The sequence below is a fragment of the Schistocerca nitens genome, chromosome 4 (genome assembly GCF_023898315.1).
Source record: "Schistocerca nitens isolate TAMUIC-IGC-003100 chromosome 4, iqSchNite1.1, whole genome shotgun sequence".
Lineage (NCBI taxonomy): Eukaryota > Metazoa > Arthropoda > Insecta > Orthoptera > Acrididae > Schistocerca > Schistocerca nitens.
Window position 1 is genome coordinate 544,665,011 of NC_064617.1, and position 27,431 is coordinate 544,692,441.

General features: G+C 39.3%; 1 protein-coding gene across 1 annotated transcript in view; it reads right to left on the reverse strand.

Moving 5' to 3' along the window:
- Positions 1-14,243: 14,243 nt before the first annotated feature.
- LOC126253558 (cytochrome P450 9e2-like) overlaps positions 14,244-27,431 on the reverse strand; it is a 147,857-nt gene continuing 134,669 nt past the window's right edge. Inside the window, exon 8 of the mRNA XM_049954966.1 lies at positions 14,244-15,484. Coding sequence (XP_049810923.1) covers positions 15,312-15,484 — 173 coding nt within the window. The 3' untranslated portion in view covers positions 14,244-15,311. The remainder of the gene's footprint in view (positions 15,485-27,431) is intronic.

Here is a 27,431-nt window from a genome sequence, read left to right on the forward strand (position 1 = left end):
AAAGTGTGTTTCGTGCCTAATATTTCCCGCTCGACCAACAAACACATCTTGCAGGATCAAGATTAAAGTTTGCAACAGCAGAAATATTTGGTTATAGATTTCGGAAAGAAGTTGACACCTGGAACGTTAATGAACCCGTTACTGAAAACTGGCAGAAGATCAAGCCACTTCTACGTTGGTGATTTGAAAGCTGAATCTCAGCATTGGATCCTAGAGAATATTTATGTCCTCAAATCCCTCCTTGATTCGAAGCGTCAGGCAACTGTCAACTGGTACTCAAACCGTTGCGACACTACTCGTAGGGATCTAAGTAAAGCAAACACAGTCGTTCAGAGCACCGTCCGTAATTACTTTAATTCATTCTGGAAAAATCCTTGCAGATGTATAAAGGCGCCTGTCAATATTGGGAATACCAGTGAAGAATACTTAGGTATCCAAAGGGTCATTGAACCCACCCCTAAGAAGACTGCTAGGATTGCGGAGATCGATGCAGCAGTCATCACAGATTGTAGTCGACAATTGCAATGATGGGTGGAACTTTACTCCAGCCTCTACCTCCAGCCAATATCGGCCTAAGAGCAAGAGGTGAAATTTCTCAAATGTCTACTTGCCGTGCCTACTAAGAAAGAGTTTCAGAGAGCTGTGTGTTGCTTAAAAGCGGGAAGTTCCCTGTTGAAGACGACATCCACACAGAAAATGTCAAACTGCCATCGCTCTTTCCAGTGTTATACTACATTTTATTGAAATGTTGAGCTCCGGGTACTGTGCCGCAAGACATACGCGATGCCAACGTCGTCACTTTGTACAAAGGTAAAGGCGGTGACTGCAGTTGCTACCACGGAATTTCATTATTGAGTACCGTCGAAAAAGCTTTTGCCCGTTTGGTGCTGGTGACAATGGAGAAACTCGCCAGGCGTGTGTACCCTGAGTCTCAATAAGGGTTTCGAGCACAGCGATCTGCTATTGATATGATCTTCATAATCCAGCAAATGCAGCACAAGTGCCGCGAGCAGAAGACCACAAAGTTTATTGCTACCATTGACCTAAACAATACATTTCGTACTGGGAGAGAATGTATAATTCATTAGTGAAGATAATGTGTCCTCCAAACCTCCTGAAGATGGTCAGGGCTTTTCACGTCGGTGTGGAAGGTACTGTGATATTTGGCGGAACCCCGTATGATCCGTTCTTTATCTAACCAGATGTTCCTAGAGGCTGTGTACAACTCACTGCCTTGTTTGGTACATTCTTCTCGCTACCGGTACTTCTTAAAATTGCTTTCGGTGAAACATACCTGGGTATCCATCTACATACCAGACGGCAAAGTTTACATCTCGCACCTCAGATCCAAGTGCTGTCGTGGAACTTACTTGCAAGTTACATTAAATTTGCAGACGCTGCAGCAATGGTGGTACATACGTAAGTCGACCTTCAAATGCTTATTGACAAATTTGCTACTGCGTGCGAGCTCTTCTCGGAGTGTTTGAGCTTAAAGAAGACTGTGATTGTGGCACAAGGGTACACGGATATGTCTGTCATGAGATCTGATGACTCCTTGTTGAATGTAGTCGACAAATTCTGCTACCTCTGTTCACCAGCGTCAGAAGTTCTCTCTTCGGACGACGAAATAAACCGGAGAATTGGCAAAGCGGTCAATATTTTTGGGAAGCTCCGCGCTGGACAATTGGCCAACAAGCACTTCACGATGACCACAAAGATACTTGTGGGAACTAACCATCTCTTGCATAGATCCGAAACTTCAACATCATGTGCTAAACAAAAACGTAAGCTCAACACACTTCATCTGCGGTGCTTACGAAATATACTAGGCGCAACCTGGAGGAACCAGTTAACATGTGAGGTGGTCCTGAACACTGCACATCTATCATCACACTCCCGAGGAACATATGTGTTGACTAGGACGCTTACATCGTATGGACCAATCCCGTCGTCCCCCGACGCACAGTACTGAGGTAGCACTTGCCAAGAGAACGCCTGGAAGACCTGCAATGCGCCCTAAAAATTGCGCCAAGCACGATATGAACACTTTTAATATTGAATGCGACAAGTGTGAAGCTATGCTACCATCTTGCCTTAGGAAGGGTAGACCATTGACTGCGTTAATCATTGGTAAGCATATGTCTAGTACTTTTGTGCCTTTGAACAGTTTAAGAAACACTTTTCATTGTATTAAAGTCACATGATTTAACTTACATGAATAGCTAAAAACTTCTGGTATATATTGAAGATAGCAAAGATACTAAAATAATTCATAGAAACAGTTCATCGCACAGTCATGGGTGTGCTGCCGGTTCATACCATACTGACCATCTGGCCCAAATTTCGGCGATCAGACACATCGCCATCCATCGTCAGGTGCGCTGGGAGGAGGAGGAGGAGGAGAGGGGGGGGGGGGGGGCAAGTCGACTTACATCCCCTCCCCTCGCAAACTGTCCTCTACGTAGTAAGAGTTCGAGTGTGCGTGTTGGCGGCCGCGGAGACGATGGCGTCGGCGTCTGTGGCAGCGTAGGTAAAACAATTACCCTACCCGCCCTGGCCACCAAATCGTTGTGTTTGCTGAGTGTCTTCTAAATCAGTCCCAGTGCTGGTTCCCAAACCATGCTGGATAATAACGGCAGCGCCGGTTGCTAGTGCGAATTTCGATACACACCATAACGATGCTGTTCCAGTATTTCAAAGTCTATTATAAAACCCTATTATGTTAGTATTCCGTGGCATGATTCTCTGACAAACAGTGCTCTGTGACCGCCAACTTGTTGGGATATATCAGTCGAGTGTGCCACTGGTGTTCCCTGTGTCGATCTTGGATGGTACGCACTGTTTGTCCCACGTGTCTCTTACCACAATGGCACGGAATCTATACACCTCGGCCTTCCGCAAACGGAGATCACCTCTGACGCTTCCCGGTAATTCTCATATTCCTATATTTTATTGGAGAGCGGCTACTACTTCGCGTCTGTACAGTATAAACGCAGTGGCTACCTATTTCTCCGTGAGTTCTTTTGGCACCACAGATTGTATTGTAGTCGTGGGACAGTAGCGCGCCTAATCTGACATCCTGAGTAGCCGTTTTCCGGAACAGATTTCTGAAGTGTTCCAGCTCCTGGGGCTGATTGCATCTGAGATGCAGCATGTCATTCTCAATGGAGAGAAGTCTTCCGAAGTAAGAGTGATTTCAGGTGTGCCGCAGGGGAGTGTCGTAGGACCGTTGCTATTCACAATATACATAAATGACCTTGTGGATAACATCGGAAGTTCACTGAGGCTTTTTGCGGATGATGCTGTGGTATATCGAGAGGTTGTAACAATGGAAAATTGTACTGAAATGTAGGAGGATCTGCAACGAATTGACGCATTGTGCAGGGAATGGCAATTGAATCTCAATGTAGACAAGTGTAATGAGCTGCGAATACATAGAAAGAAAGATCCTTTATCATTTAGCTACAATATAGCAGGTCAGCAAATGGAAGCAGTTAATTCCGTGAATTATCTGGGAGTAGGCGTTAGGAGTGATTTAAAATGGAATGATCATGTAAAGTTGATCGTCGGTAAAGCGGATGCCAGACTGAGATTCATTGGAAGAATCCTAAGGAAATGCAATCCGAAAACAAAGGAAGTAGGTTAAAGTACACTTGTTCGCCCACTGCTTGAATATTTCTCACCAGTGTGGAATCCGTACCAGATAGGGTTGATAGAAGAGATAGAGAAGATCCAACAGAGAGCATCGTGCTTCGTTACAGGATCATTTAGTAACCGCGAAAGCGTTACGGAGATGATAGATAGACTCCAGTGGAAGACTCTGCAGGAGAGACGCTCAGTAGCTCGGGTACGGGCTTTTCTTGAAGTTTCGAGAACATACCTTCACCGAGGAGTCAAGCAGTATATTGCTACCTCCTACGTATATCTCGCAGAGAGACCATGAGGATAAAATCAGAGAGATTAGAGCCCACACAGAGGCATACCGACAATCTTTCTTTCCACGAATAATACGAGACTGGAATAGAAGAGAGAACCGATAGAGGTACTCAAAGTACCCTCCGCCACACACCGTCAGGTGGCTTGCGGAGTATGGATGTAGATGTAGATGTAGAGATGGTGCGCGCCCTGTGTACTTGTGTTTTAAGGGGAGTATGCAAGACTTTATATGGACACCGATGTACACTTACTTGATATTTCCGAGAAATTCGGGAGTGTATGCATGACACGAAGAACCATTCCTCCTATTAAGCCCTGCCAGGGTTTTCACGGGACGCCTTGCTGAAAAAGAGACCTGTCAACATCAGATTATTGACTAATGTCGCCATGCAGTTGTTTGCCGAACGCAGGATTCGCGAGGGACCCTGCCATATGTCCATAGTCACGATGAGTCAAATAACCCGCAAATGGGCGAGAAGTTCAATTCATGTGACGATTTGACTTATATCCCGCACCTCGACGCAAACAACTCATATGGGCACGCCATGCATCTCCGCCGACTGGAGGGATTCGATGGCAGTCTGATGAAGAAATCGTCGTGTTAGGTAAATTTTCGATGTAGCTGCTGATTCTAGTGTAGGATATGTTGTGGAGGCAGAACTGACTTTTCTTGATAGTTTGCAGGACGCGCATAGCGATTCGCCGCTGTGTCTGGAGTGCCTAGTCCCACGCAACAATTCCATCTCTAAGCTCATGATGACATTGGTAGGAGGGGGGGGGGGGGAGGGACAGATACTTCTTGTAAATAGGACCTCCAACAATGTCTCAGTTTGGAAATGGACCATATTAGAGTCATCCACGCTTCCTTAAAGCAGTCACGCTGGACGAAAGAGTACATTGATGTTAATACCGAACAGAGGTCTCTCGTAACATGTGACTTTGAAAAAGATTTTTTAGAAATTTTTAGCAACGCAGTTTTCAGCAGAGGAATGGAAAATTTGAGAAACCATCCTGAAATTCACAAAGTTTACCGCTGGGGTGGGCCTTATGACACCAGGTCAAATTTTAAACAGCCCGTTATCTTCACTGAAGGATGGTTCAAATGGCTCTGAGCACTATGGGACTTAACTGCTGAGGTCATCAGTCCCCTAGAACTTAGAACTACTTAAACCTGGCTAACCTAAGGACATCGCACACATCCATGCCCAAGGCAGGATTCGAACCTGCGACCGTAGCGGTCGCGCGGTTCCAGACTGTAGCGTCTAGAACCGCTCGGCCACTCTGGTCGGCCACTGAAGGATGTGTGTCACTCGGCAGACCGCTGAGGTTTTGGTTCTGTTCACAATACCCTTCTATGTCAGTGTGTGTATATTCGACCCATCCAAACTCCACATGTACCAGTTTGATTATGGATTTGCGAAAACTAATTTCACAGATCCAAATTTACTTTATATGGATACGAACAGGCTTATCTGTTGCATGAAAAGCTATGATCTATTTGAAGTACTAAAGTGCCAACCCGACAGATTCGACATGTCTAAATATGCGGCCAATACTCCTTATCGCATAATACCTCAAAACTAAGGATATCAGTCTGGTGAAAGACAAGGCGAATAGGTCGCATATTGTGGAGTTTGTAGGCCTCAGATCAAAAATGTTTGCATAATGCCTCCCAAAGGCGGACGAGGGGTATGCATAATGAGGCTCATGCGGCATTAATGCACCTGACGACTGATGGTTACAAGGACTGCCTGCTCGACAGTGCTGACACCACCCCGCCATTTGTTGCATCAGGCAAGCTTTCGATCACAAGACAATTTGGTACCCACTGCATCGGAGTTAAAAGTCTGTCTGCTGCGGCATGATGAGAGACTGTTCATTTGTCAGGACCCATAACCACACTATTCGCTTAGGTGACAGACAAAGGAAGAGCGGCTGTGTTTATTTGCCGTATATAGAGTGAAAATGCGTATGTGTATGCGAATAGTGTGAACCATTTATTTCTCATAGTGTAAATATTTGTGTATAATTATATATGTGTGCCTGAGCTTATGGTACACTGTGTGTGCTTAAGTTGACTGCACATATACTGGCAGTCTTTCCTAAGAGTCGTGATGTGCAGGTGTTCTACAAGTATTTGCCGTTTCGTCTTTGTATTGTGTAGCTGGTGTCAACCCAAACAATTACTGCTCGTCATATCATTCATGCCATGCCCAGTGTCAAGATGATACATCAGTTTGCGTCCCATTACAAACAAAATATTATTTCTAAATCGAGATTTTACGTGCCATTCGACAGAGCGCTTCAAACTTAGCCTACGATATTCGTTTTATCGATATGTATTGACATGGCCAGTGAAGCATGAAAAATAAACAGCAGTTCAGCAGCAACTCAGCAGCGTTACTTGCTTGGCGGTAGCTGTCAGCGCACCCCATGGCAGTGCGGTTGCTGCTGGAGTATTGGTTATTCTTCGAGTTTTACTGTCCTTGTCGATACATATCGATAAAACTAATATCGTACTAAACTAAGTTGGAAACGCTCTATCGAAAGGGCTCGTAAAATCCTTCTTTAAAAATCGTTTTGGTTTCCGTCTACACTGGGCATCACATGAAATATTTGTGCTATTTGGTTGGGCTGAGTTCAGCTGCACAAGGCAAAGACAAAATTGCAAAGATTTGCTGAAACACCAGAGAAATGCGCCTAGCGACTCTTACAAGAGATATCCTACATATACGAATTGACGTGAATGTGTGAAGGTGTGAAGCGCACACCAGGTGTACGCCCGCCACATGATCAACTATGGTTCAGAGCATAGTGTGGGCTGTCAGTGTGAGTGCAGTAGTACAAAGGGAACGACGGTTCTCATGGTGGAGTAAAGGGTGTTAGTTGTGGAAAGTTACATGACGACCAAGTCGTGGAAATCGTGTGATCAGTTGTTTGCTGAGAAGCTAAGTGGTGTTTAAGTGCCAGCAAAGAGTGCCATGCAACACTTAGTTCGAAAATTGAGTCGGACAGGATCTGTTTTGAACAAGTCAAAAAACATTCTGGAAAGTGCCCGCACACCAGCAAATATGACAGACGGCAACCAGGAACTCGGGTTCTGGGGAACCTGGACTTTCACGATCACAGAGAAAGTCGGAGTTCTATGGCAAACTTCCACACAAATAATTTACATTTCTTGGGTACTTCAACATAAATACACTGATCTAATCACGAAAACTGCACAACCTAACATTGGAGCTTAACAAACAACAGATAATGATACTTGTCCTGCAGGAAACCCGCATGACAGACGAATACACAATGGATTATGGAGACTACCGTATCTTCAAGAGCAAGACAAACGAGTCGCCAACGGTGCTCCGCTTCTTGCCATGGCCTTCATGGAACACAAGAAGATAATCAGTTCAGTTAGAGAAGTCACACCAATAAACAGCAGGTTAATGACAGTGCGCTTACATTGTGCAAATAAGAAACCACCATGATCAATGTACATGCCCCCACAAATGGGGATAACTCCATATCAAGGACACTGGAAACCAACACGACTAGGAAGATGCCGAGACAAAATAGAAATATCAAACCTAGCTTTCACAGACGACCTGGCGATACTATCAGACAACGAAGCAACAGCAATCAAACAAATAGAGGTACTGAAAGAATGCGCTGAAAAAGGTGGGCTGCAAATCTCTTTCGAGAAGTCTGAATTTTTCTGCTCAAAATTAAACATAAAAAAATTAGACACAAAATAAGGGAAAACAAACATAGTTGCACATTTCAATTATGTAGGTGAAATCCTTGAACCTTCAGCAGGAGAAAAGATCGCACAGAAGACTCGACTACAAAAGATGAAGAGAGCTTTCGGCAAGACGCAGCACGTATAAAATAAAAAAATGCATGTCCATTCACACAAAAGTCAGACACTACAACGCAGTAATCAAGCCTGAAATACGGTGAGACGCTAACAGTCAATACGAAAAGTGACATGGAAAGCATGCTGAAGGAAGAAAGGAAAATCATAAGGAAAATTCTCGGCCCAAAACTGACAGAAGAGGGATACAGATTACACTCTAGGAAAACTACGGAGATAATGTCAAACATAGCAGCAGATGTCAGAAAAAGGAAGGTTGAAGTTCTATGGGCACATCATCAGGCTACCACCAAACCAATTCACCAAGAGAATTCTAACATACATACAAGGGATCAAATCAAGAATACCATGGATCACACAAGTCAATCCGCTACGGTCGCAGGTTCGAATCCTGCCTCGGGCATGGATGTGTGTGTTGTCCTTAGGTTAGTTAGGTTTAAGTAGTTCTAAGTTCTAGGGGACTTATGACCTCCGCAGTTGAGTCCCATAGTGCTCAGAGCCATTTGAACCATTTTTTGAACACAAGTCAATCTGGACCTAGAAGCAGCAAAAATCGATCCAACAAAAATTGAAGATTGAAATGTATACAGGGACAAGATGCACAAGTGGAATGTGAGGTCAGAGAATGAAGTCCCAAAGAAACCAGGGACAAAATGGACTGAAGATAGAAAGAGACGCCATGGAGAAAAAATGAGAGAATCGTGGAAGATCAGAAGGAACGCTCAAATGAGGCAGAATGCTTTGCGTGATCCTACAGGTCTCGACGCAAATAATAATAATAGTAATATATAGTTTTTTTGCTGCCGCTGCTGGTGATCCCAATCAGTATTATTAACGTTATATTTGTTCATTTACCACGTAAATAAAGTCTCAAAGGACTAAAAGTAATATTGTAATTGCTATATTAAAGAACCAAGTAATGATGACTGTGACAGGTGCATCACGAAAGAAAACCTGCGTGAGTGTCAGTAGAGCTCACACACCGAGGGTTCCGTACAAACTTAATTAGGTACACAGATAGCTCATGCATCAAGAAGAATCGAGAACTTCGACCATTTTTGTCTTTTATCAATATCGACAGTTGTAAGGTAGCGAAATATGTAACATAAACGACCGTATCTTTGGATTGCCCTGACACATAAGCTTAAATGTTTTATACCACAAATGGAGCGTGGACCGTAGTACGTGACATAAATTTCAACTTGATACGTCTATCCGTCCCTAAGAAAAACGGGTCTTAACAGACAGACGGCCAGTCAGATAACAAAATATCTTTTTTGTGTGTGTCTGTGAGTGAAGTAGTTACAAACTAACAATTTTCGGACTCGTTCCTTTATTTGTAACGTATAAGCTCGCTGCTTGCCAAAATTTCGTGATTTTAGGCCAAAGGGAAGTACCCTACAGGTTCTGATGAGTTTGCGAATATCAAAATATATGACATAAACAGTCGTATCACCTGACTGCGTTGATTTATGTCACATTTTTTACGCTGCCGAGGGACTATAGACCACAGTATGTGACGTAAGTTTGTACTTGATACATCTACCCGTTCCTGAGAAAAAAGGGGTCTTAATAGACGTACGCACTGAGAGACAGTCGGATAACAACTACGACGTCACATAAAAAAAAAACAAAAGAAATTTTTTTTTTCGTGTGATATAATCAAAAATTCACACTCCTCGTATTTTTTCCTTTGGTTATATTGTGAAACCCCCGCCAAATTTCATCATTCTAGGCCAATGAGCAATTTTACGGATTTTTTTTCTTTAATTGTACTATGAATCCTTTTTTCTTGACAAATTTTATGACACCAGATCAACGGGAACTACCCTATAAGTTTTGATGCGTGAATTTGAGAATATCTAAATATGTGATATAAACGCCTGTATCTTTTGATTGCATTGACTTAGAAGCTTGAAGTTTTTACACGGCCAAGGGACCTTGGACCTTACTACGTGGCATAAATATCAACGCGGTATGCTCTCCTATTCCTGAGAAAAAGGTTTTAACAGTCGAGGAGACAGACAGACGGACAACACAGTGATCCTATAAGGGTTCCGTTTTTACTGATTGACGCACGGAATCCTAAACGTGTTGACAGTTGCAATGTAAATCTGCTACAGCACTTCAAAATATTAATCTTTTCATTAAAATAGCTATGATGGGAAATGTACTATATAGATTCTTTTTAGGGTTCCGTATCCCACTCGTTAAAAACAAAACCGTTAGAGGATCACTTTGTTGTCCGTCCGTCCGTCTGTCTATCTGTCCGTCCAACTGTTAAAAACCCTTTTTCTCAAGAAAGTTGAAATTTATGCCACAATAGTAAGATCCTTGGCAGTGTAAAATCTTAACGCTTGTAAATCAACGCAGTCAAAATATACAGCCATTTATGTTGCAAGATCCTACTCCTGGCGGGTGTAAAATAACTGTGCGCAACGGAAAATAATAAACGCTAAAATGAAGATTCGGCCCTGTCTGACTACCCCTGAAGCAGATCTTAGGATCTCTTAATGCTCTTTAACTTATAAATTCCAACCTAAACAGAAATGAATAATTAAGGGAACTAATTATACTAAATGATAAACGTTGTTGCTGCTTATACATTTATTGTATATTAAAAAGAATCTTTAATTACAAATGTTTATATTTCCTAACTAAAATTACTGATCCATTGAGCAACTCAGCCCTTTTATTAAGACTGCGCGATCTAATATAAATAACGCGAAATGAATGACATCATCTGTGTACCAAAACAAGAAGACACTACTTTTAAAAATGATCTACAATGGAGTGCAACGTCAGTGAAAATAAATCTTACGTGATCACAGCTGTTTAGCCTTATAGCTCCTAATAAGCCAAATCAATTAGCAATATCACCGTATGTACTGCGTCCGGTGCGTCGGAGTGATGGTCCTCATACACGTCTGCGACGATGGAAGAATTCCAGCCACAAAATATACTCTTTCAAAGAGTAGGACGGCTGATGGGGTCCTCTGACTACTCTACTCTAATACTGTCTTCTCGTGTCTGTGTTCTACAGACGAGAAACGCGAACTCCCAGCCACAAGGACGGAGTTCAGATAACGTCTCAACGTAAGTATAGGCAGAAGAAGTGCTCTCAATCACTGAACAGTGCGTACTCAACGACTTCATTCCCTGAGGCGAAGTTCAGAATCGTATAAGTTCACAACAGTACAGTGCATAACCGCTCTAACTATAAAATCTCGTGAGAGCAAAGACAGCAAGTCCGTGTGTATCAACAAGAAGCTGATGCTGAGAACCGTCACACACGGAGGCTCAAAATGGAAAACCTCGTCTCTCCACCGCCGGCCTCCCTGCAAGGCTCAGCTCCCCACCATCGTAATTCCGAAAACGAATCATCTTCCCGAAACCACGGAATATTATCCCTCTCCACAGATTCTTCCGAACGCCGACCAACCATATTTTAATCTTTTGTCGTCCAGCGCTGACAGTTTGCGACGAAAAACCTATACTCATACCATGGTATGCTTCTGAGTAAAAATCCTTGGAAATAACCCAGCCTGTCTGGTTTCCGAGGTGCCGCTTCTGCGTTCCTCTCACCTACGTCCAAGATTTTCGTAGTTTCCGAAGTATAATCCTTCCGGTTCGGCTACAAACTAGCCGGTCGCGACTCTGTTGTGCTCCAGCGCTTGGGTGCTAGGACGTCCGTCTTGCTATTTCCTGTGTTTAAGCAGCACCAACACACCTGTGTAGGTCTTCCACCCGGAGCTTGAGTTCTGCCTGCCGTTTCATCTCCACTGGCGTTCCAACCTCTACTAGTATAGGCAATCATTCATTACGCCGTTTCTTATAACAAAGACACTCCGTCACCTTTCACGCAATAAGCGTTAACAATTATTTACAAGACGTACGTGACAATGTCAGTCTCCTTTATATATACATATATACGATGTGCAACCTATCAAATAATATCTAATTGTGGTTGTAGTTCACGGCAAACTATGAGGATGAGTTCTTGTAAAGTGCGAAATTATAGCCACCTTACAATGTCGCATATTTTGATACTCGAAAACTCACTCACCAAAACCTATAGGGTACTTCCTGTTCTCCTAGAATCATGAAATTTGGCAGGAAGCAAGATTTCACAGTATAACCGAAGGAAAGAATACGAAAAGTGTAAATTAGTAATTACAGCGCACGTAAAAAAAATATTTCTTTCGTCATTTTTATGCGATGTCATACTTGAAATTAAATCAATCAGTAATTCTGCATTCAGTCCGACTGGATTGTAATGAAAAAGTCAAAAATCAGGCAAGGAATGACTTAATTGCTCATGTGACGCTTTTCGGAATTCATCCATCGTCAGTTATCCAGATGCAATTACAGCATGTAGATATGTGAACGTTAGTTTCAAATACAACTTGAAACAACTCATCAATGTGCAACAATCGCTCCTGGATATCTGATGATAGATAAATTCTGAAACACATCATAGGAGCAATAAAGTCACTCCTTGCCTAATGTTTGACTTTTACCACTGTGATCCAGTCAGCCTGAAGGCAAAACCACTAATCACGATAATAACTGTCGCCTGCCTCGTGTTTGACCTCGTCACATTTGTATTATTGAAATCAAAATATTCTCGATCTCTGGGACCGATATCTTGCCCATATCAGTGTCGATAACAGGTAAAAGTGGTCGAGATTCTCGATCCCTGGAATAAATTAACTGCCTATATACATAATTAAGTTTGTACGGAGCCCTCAGTGCTTGAGTCCTAATCGCACCAGGCCAATTTTCTTTTTAATCTTCGTTAATCCATTATGGATCATGGGATGACAGCTGGCATGAGCTTCTTGATGCAATAATTTACCAACATCCATATGATTTGTAGAAGTTCATTTTATTTTATGAACTTCTATGTGCTACCAGTTTTGGCATTACATTGATGCCATCTTCAGCCCCCCCCCCCCCCCCCCCCCACCACCATAGTCGTAAAATCGCTATACACGGAAGGAGCCATATAACTGGATTCATGAATCAATCGTCCTGCAACAGCTCTTGGTGGCCAGGTGACACAGTTTATTATGATTGATGACTTTCTGTTTTGTGACTGAATACATAATTTTTATCAACTGATAAATGGGTTAGATAGCTGTGTGAAATCAAACATGAATGCTGTTTTCAATACTTACAAACACAGTACAGCACTTTTTCACTGTTCCAACATATAAGACAAAAATTGGTGCAGTGATCACATAAAAGAAAGAGATCAAATATAACTCAGTATTGCTTATTCAGGTATACATTTTTTTAGAATGCAACATGCCTAGAATTTTATGAGAATATTTCAAAGCAAGAATAGGTGTTGAAGTTTAATTCCTCAAAGAAAAATAGCTGAAATTATACTGTGAGGGTTTATAAGGTTCTTATGTTTTAGAATTACAAAATAATATAATGTAATGTAACTGGACAGGTAAAAAATCTACTCACCTAGTGGCAACAGGAAACAAATGTACATAAAGATTGAGTAAATGTGCAAGCCAGATGTCATACGGTGCAGTCCCAACAATCAGTATTCCTTCTCATACCATCTGCTAAGTCTCCCATGACCCAGGGCTTTGGGCAACTTTTCCAAACACTCCCTATTTCCTATGCCTTGCTAGTCCTTCATCCACTTTCCTTCCACTTTAACCCAGGAGAAGGAGCCTCTGGATCTGAAAGCTTGCTCATTTACTTAACAACTATACATTGTTTTCTCCTGCCACCACTTGGTGAGTTGATTTTTTTATCTACCCAATTACACTGTATTTTCAAAAACTGATTATTTTCATTAGAATAATTAAATGTCAAACTTGATCTTCCACAGTTTGATCTTTTACTGTTATTGTGCCATAGATTACATACTACAGTTCAGAGCTTTTTGTCCACTGTCTCCAAGTAATGTCATACCTTTTCGTATCTTGGTGTCCTATATTTCATTAAAACAGTCCACTAGAGCAATGTATATAATGATGAAAAAATTACTCAGTCATTTATTTTGACCATATCTATTGTAGATATGTTGCCCAAACTTTATGAAATTTCAGTGCATTTGCAAATTTTATATGCTTCTTTGATTTTAGGTGAGTGTTATCATCATTCTTTTATAATCGTACTCTTTGATATTGTCAACTTATCACTTTAAAAAATTCTTATTATTGATTAGCTTTGGTCAGAATTATACTTAATTCTCAATGCCATTACCACATAATTTTAGGCAGTATATTGCATCCTTGTACTTTGAGAACATTTAGTAAAGTTAGTTTCAGCTCTGATTCTGATGTTAGAGAGGTCTGAGCCAGAGCAGTTCATTAAATAATCATGGACCTCTTTAAAATGAATTGAAGGGTATAGCACATTATCAGTTTTTAAATACAAATTTACACTACTTTTAACTGTAGTGCTACAATTATGCTACAATAAATGCTCATTTATTTGTACTTCTCTTTTGATTACAACAATTATGATCAGGCAAACTTTAAACTTCTCATGTGACAGATGTACTAAGCAGTAGATGTAACAGATATGTAGGGCCTACGTGATGAAATGGCTTACAATAAATTTTACAAAGCAAAGGAGGAGCAAAACACACATTACAAAACACAGCTTTTATTAACATGAAATTCTTCTTCATTACATGTAGAGTAAGCCTTATTCATAAGAATATTAATTTTGTTCAATATAAAAATTAAAAGTAAATTAAATAATTGTTTCTGAATACAGTATTTCTGCTCCACACAATATGGCCATCTTCTTTACCTTCTGCTACATATTTGCACTATACTTTTACATTTTATTAAAAATTTTAGTTGTGTACAAAAACTTTGGATGGACATAATTAAAGTTAGTTAGTTGTTTATTATTATGTGTGATAAAATCCACATCCTTATTTCAAGGCATGTACTTTAGAGTGTTATAGTGTCAACCTAAATGACTGTGAAAAGACAATCAGAGGAAGACATAGTTACAAACTGACAACTCAACAATGACTATGCCTGGCACAAAAAATATTTCAACACCACAACATGAATATATACAGCTTCCTCTTCCATTACATTTACATGCTACAAAATTGATCTATAATAAATCATCATGTGAAGGCACACTGTTCAGTTATGAATGTTTCTTCTAAGGTACTGCTATCACATTTTCCCTTCTAGGACAGAGTTTTCTTTTGAGGATGATAAAATGTCAGGATTTCATACATGCTGTTGCAAAATTGCCAAAGTGTGTAATCCTCAGAAAGGTATCAATAAATAAATTGTTAGTATGATAATATTCTCATCTATGTCAAAACCTAATCTATTTGCATATATATTTGAACTTCAGTCAACATACAGAAATGTAGCAAGTCGTGAAACATAATAGATTCTTATAGCCACAGATTTATAATCAGGCAATTGCAAAAGCACAGCCATAAGCATAAGCTTTATTCATAGAATAGTAGCTCATAAATTATTGTAGTTTATACTAAAAATCAATGAGCATTTATTTTTTCAAGGCGTAACCAGATTCCATTTTTAGATTTAAGTAACATTGACTTGGTATCAATCTGACATGGAACATCAGTCTTTTCATATCTTTTCAAATTAAAATCTTTCAAAAGATGAGCCATTCCTATTTTGGTGCTCATTATTGCAAACCTTGCACCTGCAAAAGAAAATAGAGTGAGACTTATACACCAAAGCAATATTGTGTAAAGGTTTTAGAATCACATCTACATATTTTTCCAATCAGTTTTCACAAAATAATGAACTTTTTAACAAAACTAAAACCATCTTAAGTGATTTTATATTATAGAATAAACAGAGGTATTTAGAAAAATTTTACACCACAGCGTATTATCTATTTCAATAACAACTTCAGTTACAGGTAAAAAGAAGATTTCAGTGGCAGAAAAACCTTTGGCTACAAAGCAGCATGAACATTTAATAAAGCAGTGGACAAATTTCAGCATTCACTCACACTAAATGGATGTAAATGTGTAAAAGTGAATCATTATTCACCTCTTTGTTTCATAACCACATTGTTACACTGCTGTATTTATTTTTTCAAAAAGAAATTGAAAGTGAGTCACAGCTGGAATTGGTAAACTCACACAAATTCCTGGGTGTAACACTTAGTAGGCACATGAAATGGAACAATTCTATAAGTGCAGTTGTGGATAAAAGTGGTAATAGATTTTTGTTTATTGATAGAACACTGGAGAGAAATACAGTCAGTCTACAAAGGAGGTTGCTTACAAATCACTTGTTCAACCCATCCTAAAATATTGCTCAAGTAAATGTGAATGGAATGGGATGTATCCACTGCCATGCATTACACAGTGACTGGCGGAGTATAGGTGTAGATGTAGATGCAGATGAATCACAGCCCCCAGTCTGATTGGGTTTTGCCCAGGTGGAAGGCACAGCACTGGGGTTAACTGATTCTGGATACAATCATACCCAGCCCAGATAGTGCACTCAATCACAGTGTTCATTCCAGACCACTAAGCATGGCTTCATATTGTCACCTTCATTCTAATCATGCCTCCAGTGTGAGGCATGAAGCAGGTGGAGGACCCAGGGGTGGAATGCAAATGGGATAATGACCTAACATTCTTCTTTTTGTCCAGTAATAAATAATTAAGAGAGTATGCTCAGACCATACCACAGGGATGGTCACATTCTGAGTTTTGTATCTGATCCTTTCACAATATGTGCAAGCCACCTCTGCTGAACTGACAACAATACTTCGCAAACTGGTGGGTCCCACCTAATTGCTGAAGCTACTTTGCGAGCAGTTACTGGGAACTCATCTAGAGTTTCGTGCATGTTTCTTGCAGTTTGTCACAGAATGTAATTTGTTCCATACGATACAGATACACCCTTTGTAAATAATTACTAACGTCTTTTTCTTGATATGTGAGTAGTTGCACTGAGCTGTTTTCAAAGTCGTTGATGAGAGTGCTGTTGGCAGTTATGTGCCATTTGTGTCTTTGTGTGACAATACAGCCCTATTCTGAATAGCAATGCATTGGCTGACAGAGTATGATGCTTGCCTGGTGAGAAAGTTACAAAAAATTGGAAAACATGGTTAAAACTTTCTTTTTTTAATTTATTTCAGAAAATCTTGTTGATGTGCACTGGAGAATTCTTATTTATTATCTTTCTTGCATAGTTGATTTAATGCATGGGCTGCTAGTCACCCAAGGTACAATTAGTTTAGTATCTGCACAGGCATGATGATGCTGCTTCATTAAGTGGTTGGCATTAGTTTTATTATTCACTAAATTCTTTATATCACTGGGTAGGTAGTGAAACATTTTTATAGCTGAATACCTGACTCCTTTCTGTGCCATAGTAAGGCTGAGTGATGGACAGTGTAAATCATTTCACTTGTCTGCTAATGCATTTATGAATGTTACTGTTGTTTTCAAACTGCGATTCATTGTTGACAACAAACACCATAAAGGAATAAGTGTACTGTGGGGCTGCTGTCAGAATGCCCAACTGTTAAAAGAGCTGTCTACCACAGATGCTACAATGGATGCCACACATCATTCCTATTAAACGGCTCTGTACAACAAACACTTCTTTCCTCAATGATGATTTACACCATAAAATGATGCCGTAAGATGTTAGTGAATGAAAACAGAAAAAGTAATCAAATTTTTTACATTTGCATTTCCAAAATCTATTATCTGTAATGCAGAGGTCACAGAGCTAAGAGTTTAAGAAGGTCGGTAACATGTGACTGGGTGTTCAGGTTCTTATCTATGAGGGTTGCCCAGAAAGTAATGCACCACTTTTTCTTTCCCAGCCGAAAACAATGCTACAAATTTGAAACATTATGTATGTATTATTTGAAGTCTGTTGAGTGGGTGCCCCAAATTTCCCTTACTTAAGACAGCTAGCGTAGCTGCAGGACAGTTTCAAAATGGCGTCCTTAGGTGATGTACATTACAAGCAATGTGCCGTCATTGAATTTCTCACTGCAGAGAAAGAAACAGTGCGGAATATTCACAAACGCTTGTGCAAAGTCTGTGGAGCATCTTCTGTCAAAAGAAGTACAGTTAGTCACTGGGCACAGATGGTGAGGTCACCAGAAGGCAGTTCGGCGTAGCTCCATGATTTGCAGCAGTCAGGGAGACCATCCACGGCTGTCACACCTGACATGTTGTCCACAGCTGTCACACCTGACATGTCGCAGCGAGCTGATGTTGTCATTCGCGAGGACAGATGGATTACGACTTAGCAGTTGGCGCTACATCTGTCAATCAGCAAAGGAAGTGTGGATGTACAAGTCTGAGGACTGCTGAACACATTGCAAAACAGGGTTGGATAGTGTTACCCCACCCACCCTAAATCCCTGGCCTAGTCCCCTAGAACTTTCCGTTGTTTGGGCCATTAAAGGATGCCATTTGCGGAAGACGTTTGAGGATGATGAGGAGGTGATACACACAGTGAAGCACTGGCTCTGCCACCAGGACAAGGATTGATATTGCATACATGCCCTTGTTTTGCACTGGAGGAAGGCCATAGAATGGGATGGAGATTATGTGGAAAAATAGGATACGTAGAGAAAACACCATTATTTTGTGTGTGTAATTCTCATTATGTCCAATAAAGAATTGTTGAAAAAAGATGAGATGCGTGACTTTCTGGGCAATCCTCATATATAAACAGCTAATGTTTTAGACTACTATGTTTCATTTATTGATTCACCATCACACATTATTTCTAAAGGCGTGGTAAGTCCTTATGCAGTACTGAAGTGCATGCATTGTCTTTTATCTAAATTCAGTGACAGATCATTTGCAGATAACCAGCTATTCCTTCTCAAGAAAACATTATTTATATTTTCAAATGAAGTTACTCCATTCAGCTTCATTATAATACTTACATTGTCAGCAAAGAGAACTACTTCTGCTTCTTAGATATATGATGGAAGATCATTTATATATAACTAGCTATTAATGGCAGCTTTGCTCGCATTGCAGTAGCTTTGTTATGATGAGTGATGGTGAATAAGTAATCTATGTACATGCAGTAATGTCAGCTGCTCACACGTGTTCTGACATGGCGGCACATACAGTGTCGGTGCTGGTTGGTGCATGGTGGAGGGCATGGGCAGGAGAGCCTCTCTATGCAATGCACTATTGAAGTAGCTATACATCATGTGATGTCTACATTAAGCAACAAATTTAACTATAATTTATTATGGTTTACATTCACTGATGTAAAAAAAAGATATTCCATTCTGTACTTTACCCTCTTAGGAGGTTGATTTTTTTTTTTTTTACTTGGCCTATGTTCTTCATCAGAGTTCAAGCTATCTCCATACCAAATTTCATCAAAATTGGTGCAGCAGTTTAGTCATGAAAACATAACAAACATACTTTTGCATTTATAATGTTAGTATGGAGAAGATAAAGAGCAGAAGCAATACTTATTCCTGTAATACACCTGTAGTAATTATTCCTCGTTTTGAAGATGCTGTTTTCATTGCATATGCTCCCAGAGTTTCTTAATGCAACACCCTGCATCCTTTTAGTTAGGACGAAAACCAGTAAACAGCAAGATCTGTAATACCACAATATTTGAGCTTCTCTAAGAGAATACTGGGAACTGCACAGTGAAATGCTCTTGACAAGTCACAGGAGATATTCCATCATTCAAATTTTGTATAATCTGATTTGCATCCTGAAAAATAACTTGTTCTGTGAAGAGACCGATTTAAAGTCCAAACTGATATTGACTAAGTATTTTATTGTACGAGAGCTTTTTCATGGTTCTTGCACACATAATTTTTTCCAGTGCCTTCAAGAATGAGGTAGTAAGTAGTGGGACTGTTCAGTAAATATTAATATCTGTGTTACTATCTTTCTTGTAAAGGGATCTGAAAATTGCATATTTTGTCCATATTGATCCATCATTGACATGGGACATTGCCTAGTCAAATAATTATAAATGAAATTCGCCAATAGTTGTGCGACTGAGATGTTATTTTATTTTATTTTGACTACCAGTTTCGGGATTGCTCTATGCCACCTTCAGGCCCCATATGCATCTCTCAAAAATAAACAATATTGTCATACAGCACCATATATTCCTAGATATTGTGATTTCAAAAACATATCCCAAGTGCTTCATTAGAAGACTTGATTGCAATGACAATATAATTTATTTTTGAGAGATGCATATGAGGCCTGAAAATGGCATGTGGAATGCCGAAACTGATAGTCAAAATAAAATAAAATAAAATAAAATATCATCTCAAATACACGGCTGTTGGTGAATTTCATTTATAATTGCATATTTTAGCCTGTCTGTAAATATCCCTTGTGGCAGTGAGGTGTTTTGTATGTGACTAAAAACAGTGCACATATTTGATGTACATGATTTTATTACTTTACTCAAGATATTGTAAACTCTTGAGAGTCTTTTTTGGGTTTTGTGAGAGTTAATTACATTCTTAATTTCTTTGGCAGAGCATGGAGTAATTGTAATTTGCCTGTATGTATTTCCTGTTGCATATATTCTATTGTTTTATCTGTTGAACATTCACGCCAATCTACTGAGTCACATTTGCTTTGTTTTGCCTTTCACAAGCTAGGAAGACTTAGCTTTGCCCATTGCAAACCAGAAAGAGCAGACTCTAGAATAGTTTGGGAAATAATGTGGAGCCAGGAGATGACTACTGCAATCCAGAAAGAAGACATAATAATTAAGCCTCTCTGTAGGAGTTATAATTGAGAGAATCTGAGACTAAACCTTTAGGGAGGTAACCCCAGACACTTGCTACAAAATTTTAATGCATCCAAGCAATGCCAAACCAATGCTAGATGCAAAGCTACAAAATAAAGTAATACAATGTAGCAAAATTAGGTGCATTTGGCCAAACAATGAGCATAAATAATCTGTGTCAAGCTGCATTGTCATACATAATAATTCTTATTACACTTTTCATCTGTGAATGTGAATTAGCCATTAGAAGTGTGAAAAGTATACCAAAATGTGATGATACAAAATCACAAGGAGGAGCAACATGAGGTGCTTGTGTGCCATTAAAAATGAAGGTTAAGAACCACTTATAAGACTACTCTTTTTAATGAATGGAAGTTACAGTTACGAAACTGCCATGGAGAAACTCGCTCTATAGTGTCACCTGATATTCCTGGAATAGCACTGCATCATTACTGTAATAGACAGTCTTACAGCAGAAGAGGATGTCTCTGGTGCTTGCTGAAACACCCTTAGATTGCCTCAAGTAAAGAGTGCTTACCTGGTGTTGTTAAAGTTATTCAACTGTTGTTGACCTGTCATGAAGCTGGTAATGTCCTATGTTCAAGACTATATCATAGCATGGCATAAGAGTTACATTTGCATTATTACAAAGCTAACAATAAATAAATAGATCATTCCTTGCAAATAGAATGAAACTTTCTTCAAAAGCTAAAAGATATCATCCCCCCCCCCCCCCCCTGCTGATGATACTATGTAGAAGCTGTCCACTTCGAAGAAGTCAAGGTGAAACAACAGTCTCCAACTAACAATCCAAAAGCAGGTATTGCATCACTACTAAGTAACTAAAATTGATGGTACTTCAGCACACTTAACTACAGGTGAAGTAAATACCGCAAAATTTCACATAAACCAACCTTTAACATAACAGCAATAGCTGCTAAGTGGAGGTCTCAGTATAAGAACAATTAAGTGCTAACATTGTTGCTCTTCATGTGTCAGACTGAAGAGAGAGTAATTTTATTTATTTAATGCTATAGAACAGATAGATAGTAATTTCCAGAGCATGTGCTGAGAATGTGGACACAAATCTGAAATGGGTTCTGTGGTCAGTGACTGGCTAATTACATAAGTAAGGAGCTTCTGTGCAGTAAGCGAGGAGATCACATTTCTTACCACCAGACATAATTACAGAGACACTGGTTAGTATACATGCACCAAGTGAATGATGAAGTGTAGAGAGTAATGAGGAAGCTATAGCTTCAAGTATAATACAGAGAAAAGGAACCATCAAGCTCTACACAGAAATAGTTCAAAAATATGCCCAACAATATTTTGAAAGCACAACAAGAGCAAAAGAGTGTTACATGCCTAACAGAGTGTGAGAGATGCAAAACAATGGCTGATTACGAATGTGAATTATAAATTATCAGTTATACAGCAGGATAAATTTTATGAGAAAAGATGAAGAGTTCTTGGTCTTATAAAAATATTTTCCAGTCCTGAATTTATTTATTTTGTTGGCCAACCTACTTTCTCAAACCTCTTCCAGTAATTAAATTGCATCCCTGAATTATGATACTGAAAGATAACCAAAAATTCCCACCTAAAGCTTCCACAACCTCCATTATTAGCTTCAAAACAAATTTCTTATAATGTGGCAGTAGGCTGCATTTCAAGATACCAGATTTGGTGGAGAGTGTGGATGTTCAAACAATTAATACTTCTAATTCCTAAATTTCGCTATTGCCAAAGTTCCTCTGTTGCCAGATGCAAACCCCCCCCCCCCCCTCTCTCTCTCTCTCTCGCTCTCTCTCTCTCTCTCTCTCTCTCTCTCTCTCTGCAGTCCAGGTAAGTTTTCATGTATCTTAGTATTTAGAAATTATTGTTCTGTTCTTTGCAAGGCACTTAATAAGAAAAACTCATTTTGCTCCAGAAAAAAGTCAATATAACAATAATAATAATAATAATAGTAATAACAATGTTACTGAAAGTGGCCCCACTCTGAATGCTCCTTTGTTTCTGGCAGGATCTAGTGGACTCACATTACATTCATAGTAACTATATATTGCTCATCACCATTCAGATTTTTTTTAATGATTCAAATATTTTTGAGAAATTCAGTTTCTCATCAGCTTCTGATCAACATACAAGAAATGTAACATTCATCTTACACACAGCTTTCTAATAGTTAATTCTTCTATTAAAATGTACTGCATTATTTCTTCTGATTATTACCTGTTATAGTGTTGCACATTTTCCTGAAGTGTCCATCATTGTTTGCAGTTTTGCAGTGTTTTTCATAAAGATCATTTAAAAATTGTAATTTGAATATATATTACAAACAATTAATTTTCATAATTAAATGAGTAAATTCCTAACAAACCTTCACCAACTGTGTATGAGTTTCCACTGATGATGAATGGCTGCTTTAAAAAACCAATTAAATAAAGCTTAGCCACAAATCACATTGACATGTGACTTGTACATCATGTACTAACATAACACAATAAAATTTCACTGATATTAACAATTAACATGACCATGCCATGCCATTCCAGACAGACTTTTTTTTCACCTTGCCTCATAATAGAAAAAAAGAAAATATGACTGAAGGCTTTCAAAAAGAGCTAAATGCTGAGGATTTCACTGATTTTGTCTGAGACATACGGAAAGACAAAGAGACTGATTCAATACATAAGATATGGAAAAATGTACAAGAGTGTGAACAGAAAAGCTAAATACCAGAAAAGCACAAGGGAAAGACAGAATAACTGTGAAGATATTAAAGTCAGGATGGCAAAGACTACAAGAAGAGATTCCTTTCTGTCTACGAAATAAGATAATGCACGGAAATATGCCAGTAAATACAAGAATAGTTTGCAATGGAAAATCCAGGATGGAACAAAGACAATATTATGCTACTCACTGTTATATGGTGAGAATAAATTAGATTAGATTAGATTAGATTAGATTAATACTAGTTCCATGGATCATGAATACGATATTTTGTAATGATGTGGAACGAGTCAAATTTTCCAATACATGACATAATTAAGTTAATTTAACAACATACTTAAGTTAATATAACAACTTTTTTATTTTTTGTGTTTTTTTTAATATTTTTTGTTTTTTTTTCTTTTTTTCTTAATTTATATCTAAAAATTCCTCTATGGAGTAGAAGGAGTTGTCATTCAGAAATTCTTTTAATTTCTTCTTAAATACTTGTTGGTTATCTGTCAGACTTTTGATACTATTTGGTAAGTGACCAAAGACTTTAGTGCCAGTATAATTCACCCCTTTCTGTGCCAAAGTTAGATTTAATCTTGAATAGTGAAGATCATCCTTACTCCTAGTATTGTAGTTATGCACACTGCTATTACTTTTGAATTGGGTTTGGTTCTTAATAACAAATTTCATAAGAGAGTATATATACTGAGAAGCTACTGTGAATATCCCTAGATCCTTAAATAAATGTCTGCAGGATGATCTTGGGTGGACTCCAGCTATTATTCTGATTACACGCTTTTGTGCAATAAATACTTTATTCCTCAGTGATGAATTACCCCAAAATATGATGCCATATGAAAGCAATGAGTGAAAATAGGTGTAGTAAGCTAATTTACTAAGATGTTTATCACCAAAATTTGCAATGACCCTTATTGCATAAGTAGTTGAACTCAAACGTTTCAGCAGATCATCAATGTGTTTCTTCCAATTTAATCTCTCATCAATGGACACACCTCCCTCCCAGGGGACACCGCCTTATAGTAGGCACCTTCAGTGCCGGGCGGGAGGGTTTGCGTGCTTCGGTGAAGTCGAGAGCTATGCCGCCGGTAGCATAGCTACTGGCAGGGTCTCCCAAGTCGGACTGGTCTCGACAGAGGAGCCAGACAAAGTGTGTCCCACAACATAGGGCAGGGAGGGCTCTAGAGGCGTAGTGAAGCCAGCTTCCCTGGAGGACTAAACCTCATACAAATCCTGGTCCTCCAGGTTGGGGGTTGGACATGGGGCTAATAACCCCATACTGTAAAAAAATAATATTACAGAAATTCAACAGAAGCCTCGGAAACTGAATGGAAAGCATGTATCACGACCCCGGCAAAGGAAACAGATAAAGGATCTAACAGTAGCATCATGGAATGTGAGGACAATGCTTCAGCCTGGAAAAATGAAAGAAATAGCCAATGAAATTTTAAAATTCAAATATGATATTGTAGGGCTACAGGAAATAGGATGTCAGGGGAATGGGCAGACAGATAAACCTGAGTACTCATTGGTATATAGTGGACCAGAAGAAAGAACAGGCCAACTTGGAACAGGGTTTATAATAACTAGGGAAGTTAGGAAAAGCCTTCCAGAATTTGAACCCATAAATGAAAGGATGTGCAGACTCAGACTAAAAGGTAAATTTAGGAATATATCAATAGTTAATGGACATGCACCAACAGAAGAAAAAGAGGATATAATTAAAGAACAGTTCTACGAAGACTTGGAAAAAGTATGCTGTGCAGTACCTAAATATGACCTGATGCTAGTAATAGGAGATTTTAATGCAAAAATAGGGAGGAATGAACATCCGTATGGAGTTTCTGGAAAATATTCACTACATGAAGAAAACAATGAGAATGGAGACTTCCTATGCCAATTCGCAGCAAGGAATAATATGATTATTAAAAGTACCTGCTTTCCACATAAAAGGATCCATCTGGGTACTTGGAAGTCTGCAGCCAATGGAGTAGTCAATCAGATTGACCATATTTTAGTGATTGCATGCCACTCCACGTCAGTTACGGATGTACCGAGCTGCAGAGGACCAAACTGTGATTCAGACCACTTTTTGATAAAATCAGTCTTCAGAGAGAAACTGTCACTAACAAAGGGCAACAGAATGGAAAAGATGATGAAATGGAATACAGACAAACTGAACATCCCTGATGAAGTAAAAAAATACCAAGTAACACTAAGCAGAAAGTTGAGCAATGAAGAGACCACAGTAGGAGCAGATGAAAGGTGGAACAGGTTTGAAAAAGCCATTAAGGGTGCTGCAGAGGAAATAATAGACATAAGAAGGAACAGAAGAACCCAGGAGTGGTTTGATGAAAATTGCAGGTCAGCAATAGAGGAAAAGAACAGGGCAAGAACAAAAGTGCTACAGAGAGAAACCAGAAATAATGTGGAACGATATAGAGAATTAAGGAGAAGAGCTAACAGACTGTGCAAGAGAAAGAAAAGAGAGTGGAATAAGAAGAAATTTCAAGAACTAGAAGAACTAAAGGAACAGAGTGAAATAAGAAAGTTCTATCATGCCATAGGCAAAATGAAGAATAGATTCCAACCAAAAACAACGGCCTGTTCCAGTAAAGATGGGAAAATGATAAGGGAGGAAAAACAGATAGTGGGAAGATGGGCAGAGTATTTCAAAGATACACTAAGCACCAGCCTAGAAGATGAAGAGACAGCTGCACAGGAGGGAAGAGTGGAGCTGGAAGTAGACAATGAAACCTATGAGGCAAGAAAGCCAACACTACAAGAGGTCTCCCAGGCTGTGCACAAGTTAAAAAACAATCGAGCCCCTGGGGAAGACAGCATAATTGCTGAATTAATAAAAACTGGTGGTGAGGCTGTAATAAAGGAACTGCACACATTAATATCAGATATATGGGAAACAGAAACTATGCCGGATAATTGGAAAATTGGAATAATAGTCCCCATTTTTAAGAAAGGGGACAGAACAGCATGTGAAACAGCAGGTGTAACACTCCTAAGTACAGCTTATAAGATCTTCACAAGTATATTAAACGAAAGGATACAGAAGTGTGCAGAAGGCATACTAGGGGAATATCAGTGTGGCTTTCGACCAGGCAGAGGAACAACGGATCAAATATTTGTGATAAGGCAAATGATGGAAAAGTTCTATGAATATGATATAGATCTGCATTTCTTATTCATCGATTTCAAACAAGCCTTTGACAGCATAAATCGGCAAGAACTATACAGAGTACTGAAAAAAGTTGGTATATGTGCTAAATTAATAAGACTAATCAGAATGACAATGACAGAGACAAGAGCAAAAGTAAAGGTCCTTAGCAGAACAAGTGATAGCTTTGACTTAATAAAGGTGTGAAGCAAGGGGATAGTCTCTCCACTGTCCTATTCAACATAGCCCTACACAGTGCAGTAAATAAAATCAACAAAAGAGGCACCATATTTATGAAAACTAGCCAGATATGTGCATACGCTGATGACATTGCTATAGTAGGAAGAAATACCAATACACTCCTAGAAACATACCGGGCAATAGAAACAGAAGCCTTAAAAATTGGCCTCATAGTAAATGAAAACAAAACAAAATATATGGTAATGTCACAATCTGAGGCCAGAAGAACCCCTAAAAACCTAAACATCAATGGGAAATGCTTCAATGGAGTGTCCTCTTTTAACTACTTGGGAGCACTAATAACAAATGATAACAGTATTGGAAAGGCTATAAGGAAAAGAATACAAGCAGGAAACAGAGCCTACTTTGCAAATATGCAGCTTTTCAAAAATAGCCTTGTTACAAGAAAAACTAAACTGCTAATATATAATTCCCTAGTCCGCCCAATTATCACATACGGCTCAGAGGTATGGATGTTGACAGAACACGATAAAAATGCTCTAAGAAGCATTGAGCGGAAAATACTACGCAAAATCTATGGGCCAATAAGGGAGGAAGAAGGCTGGAGAATACGCTACAATGCCGAATTACAAGAGTTAATACAAGGCAGGGACATAGTAAAATTTGTGAAATCACAGCGAATATGATGGCTAGGACACTTGGAGAGAATGGCAGAGGATAGAATTCCAAAGAAAATGATGAACGGTAT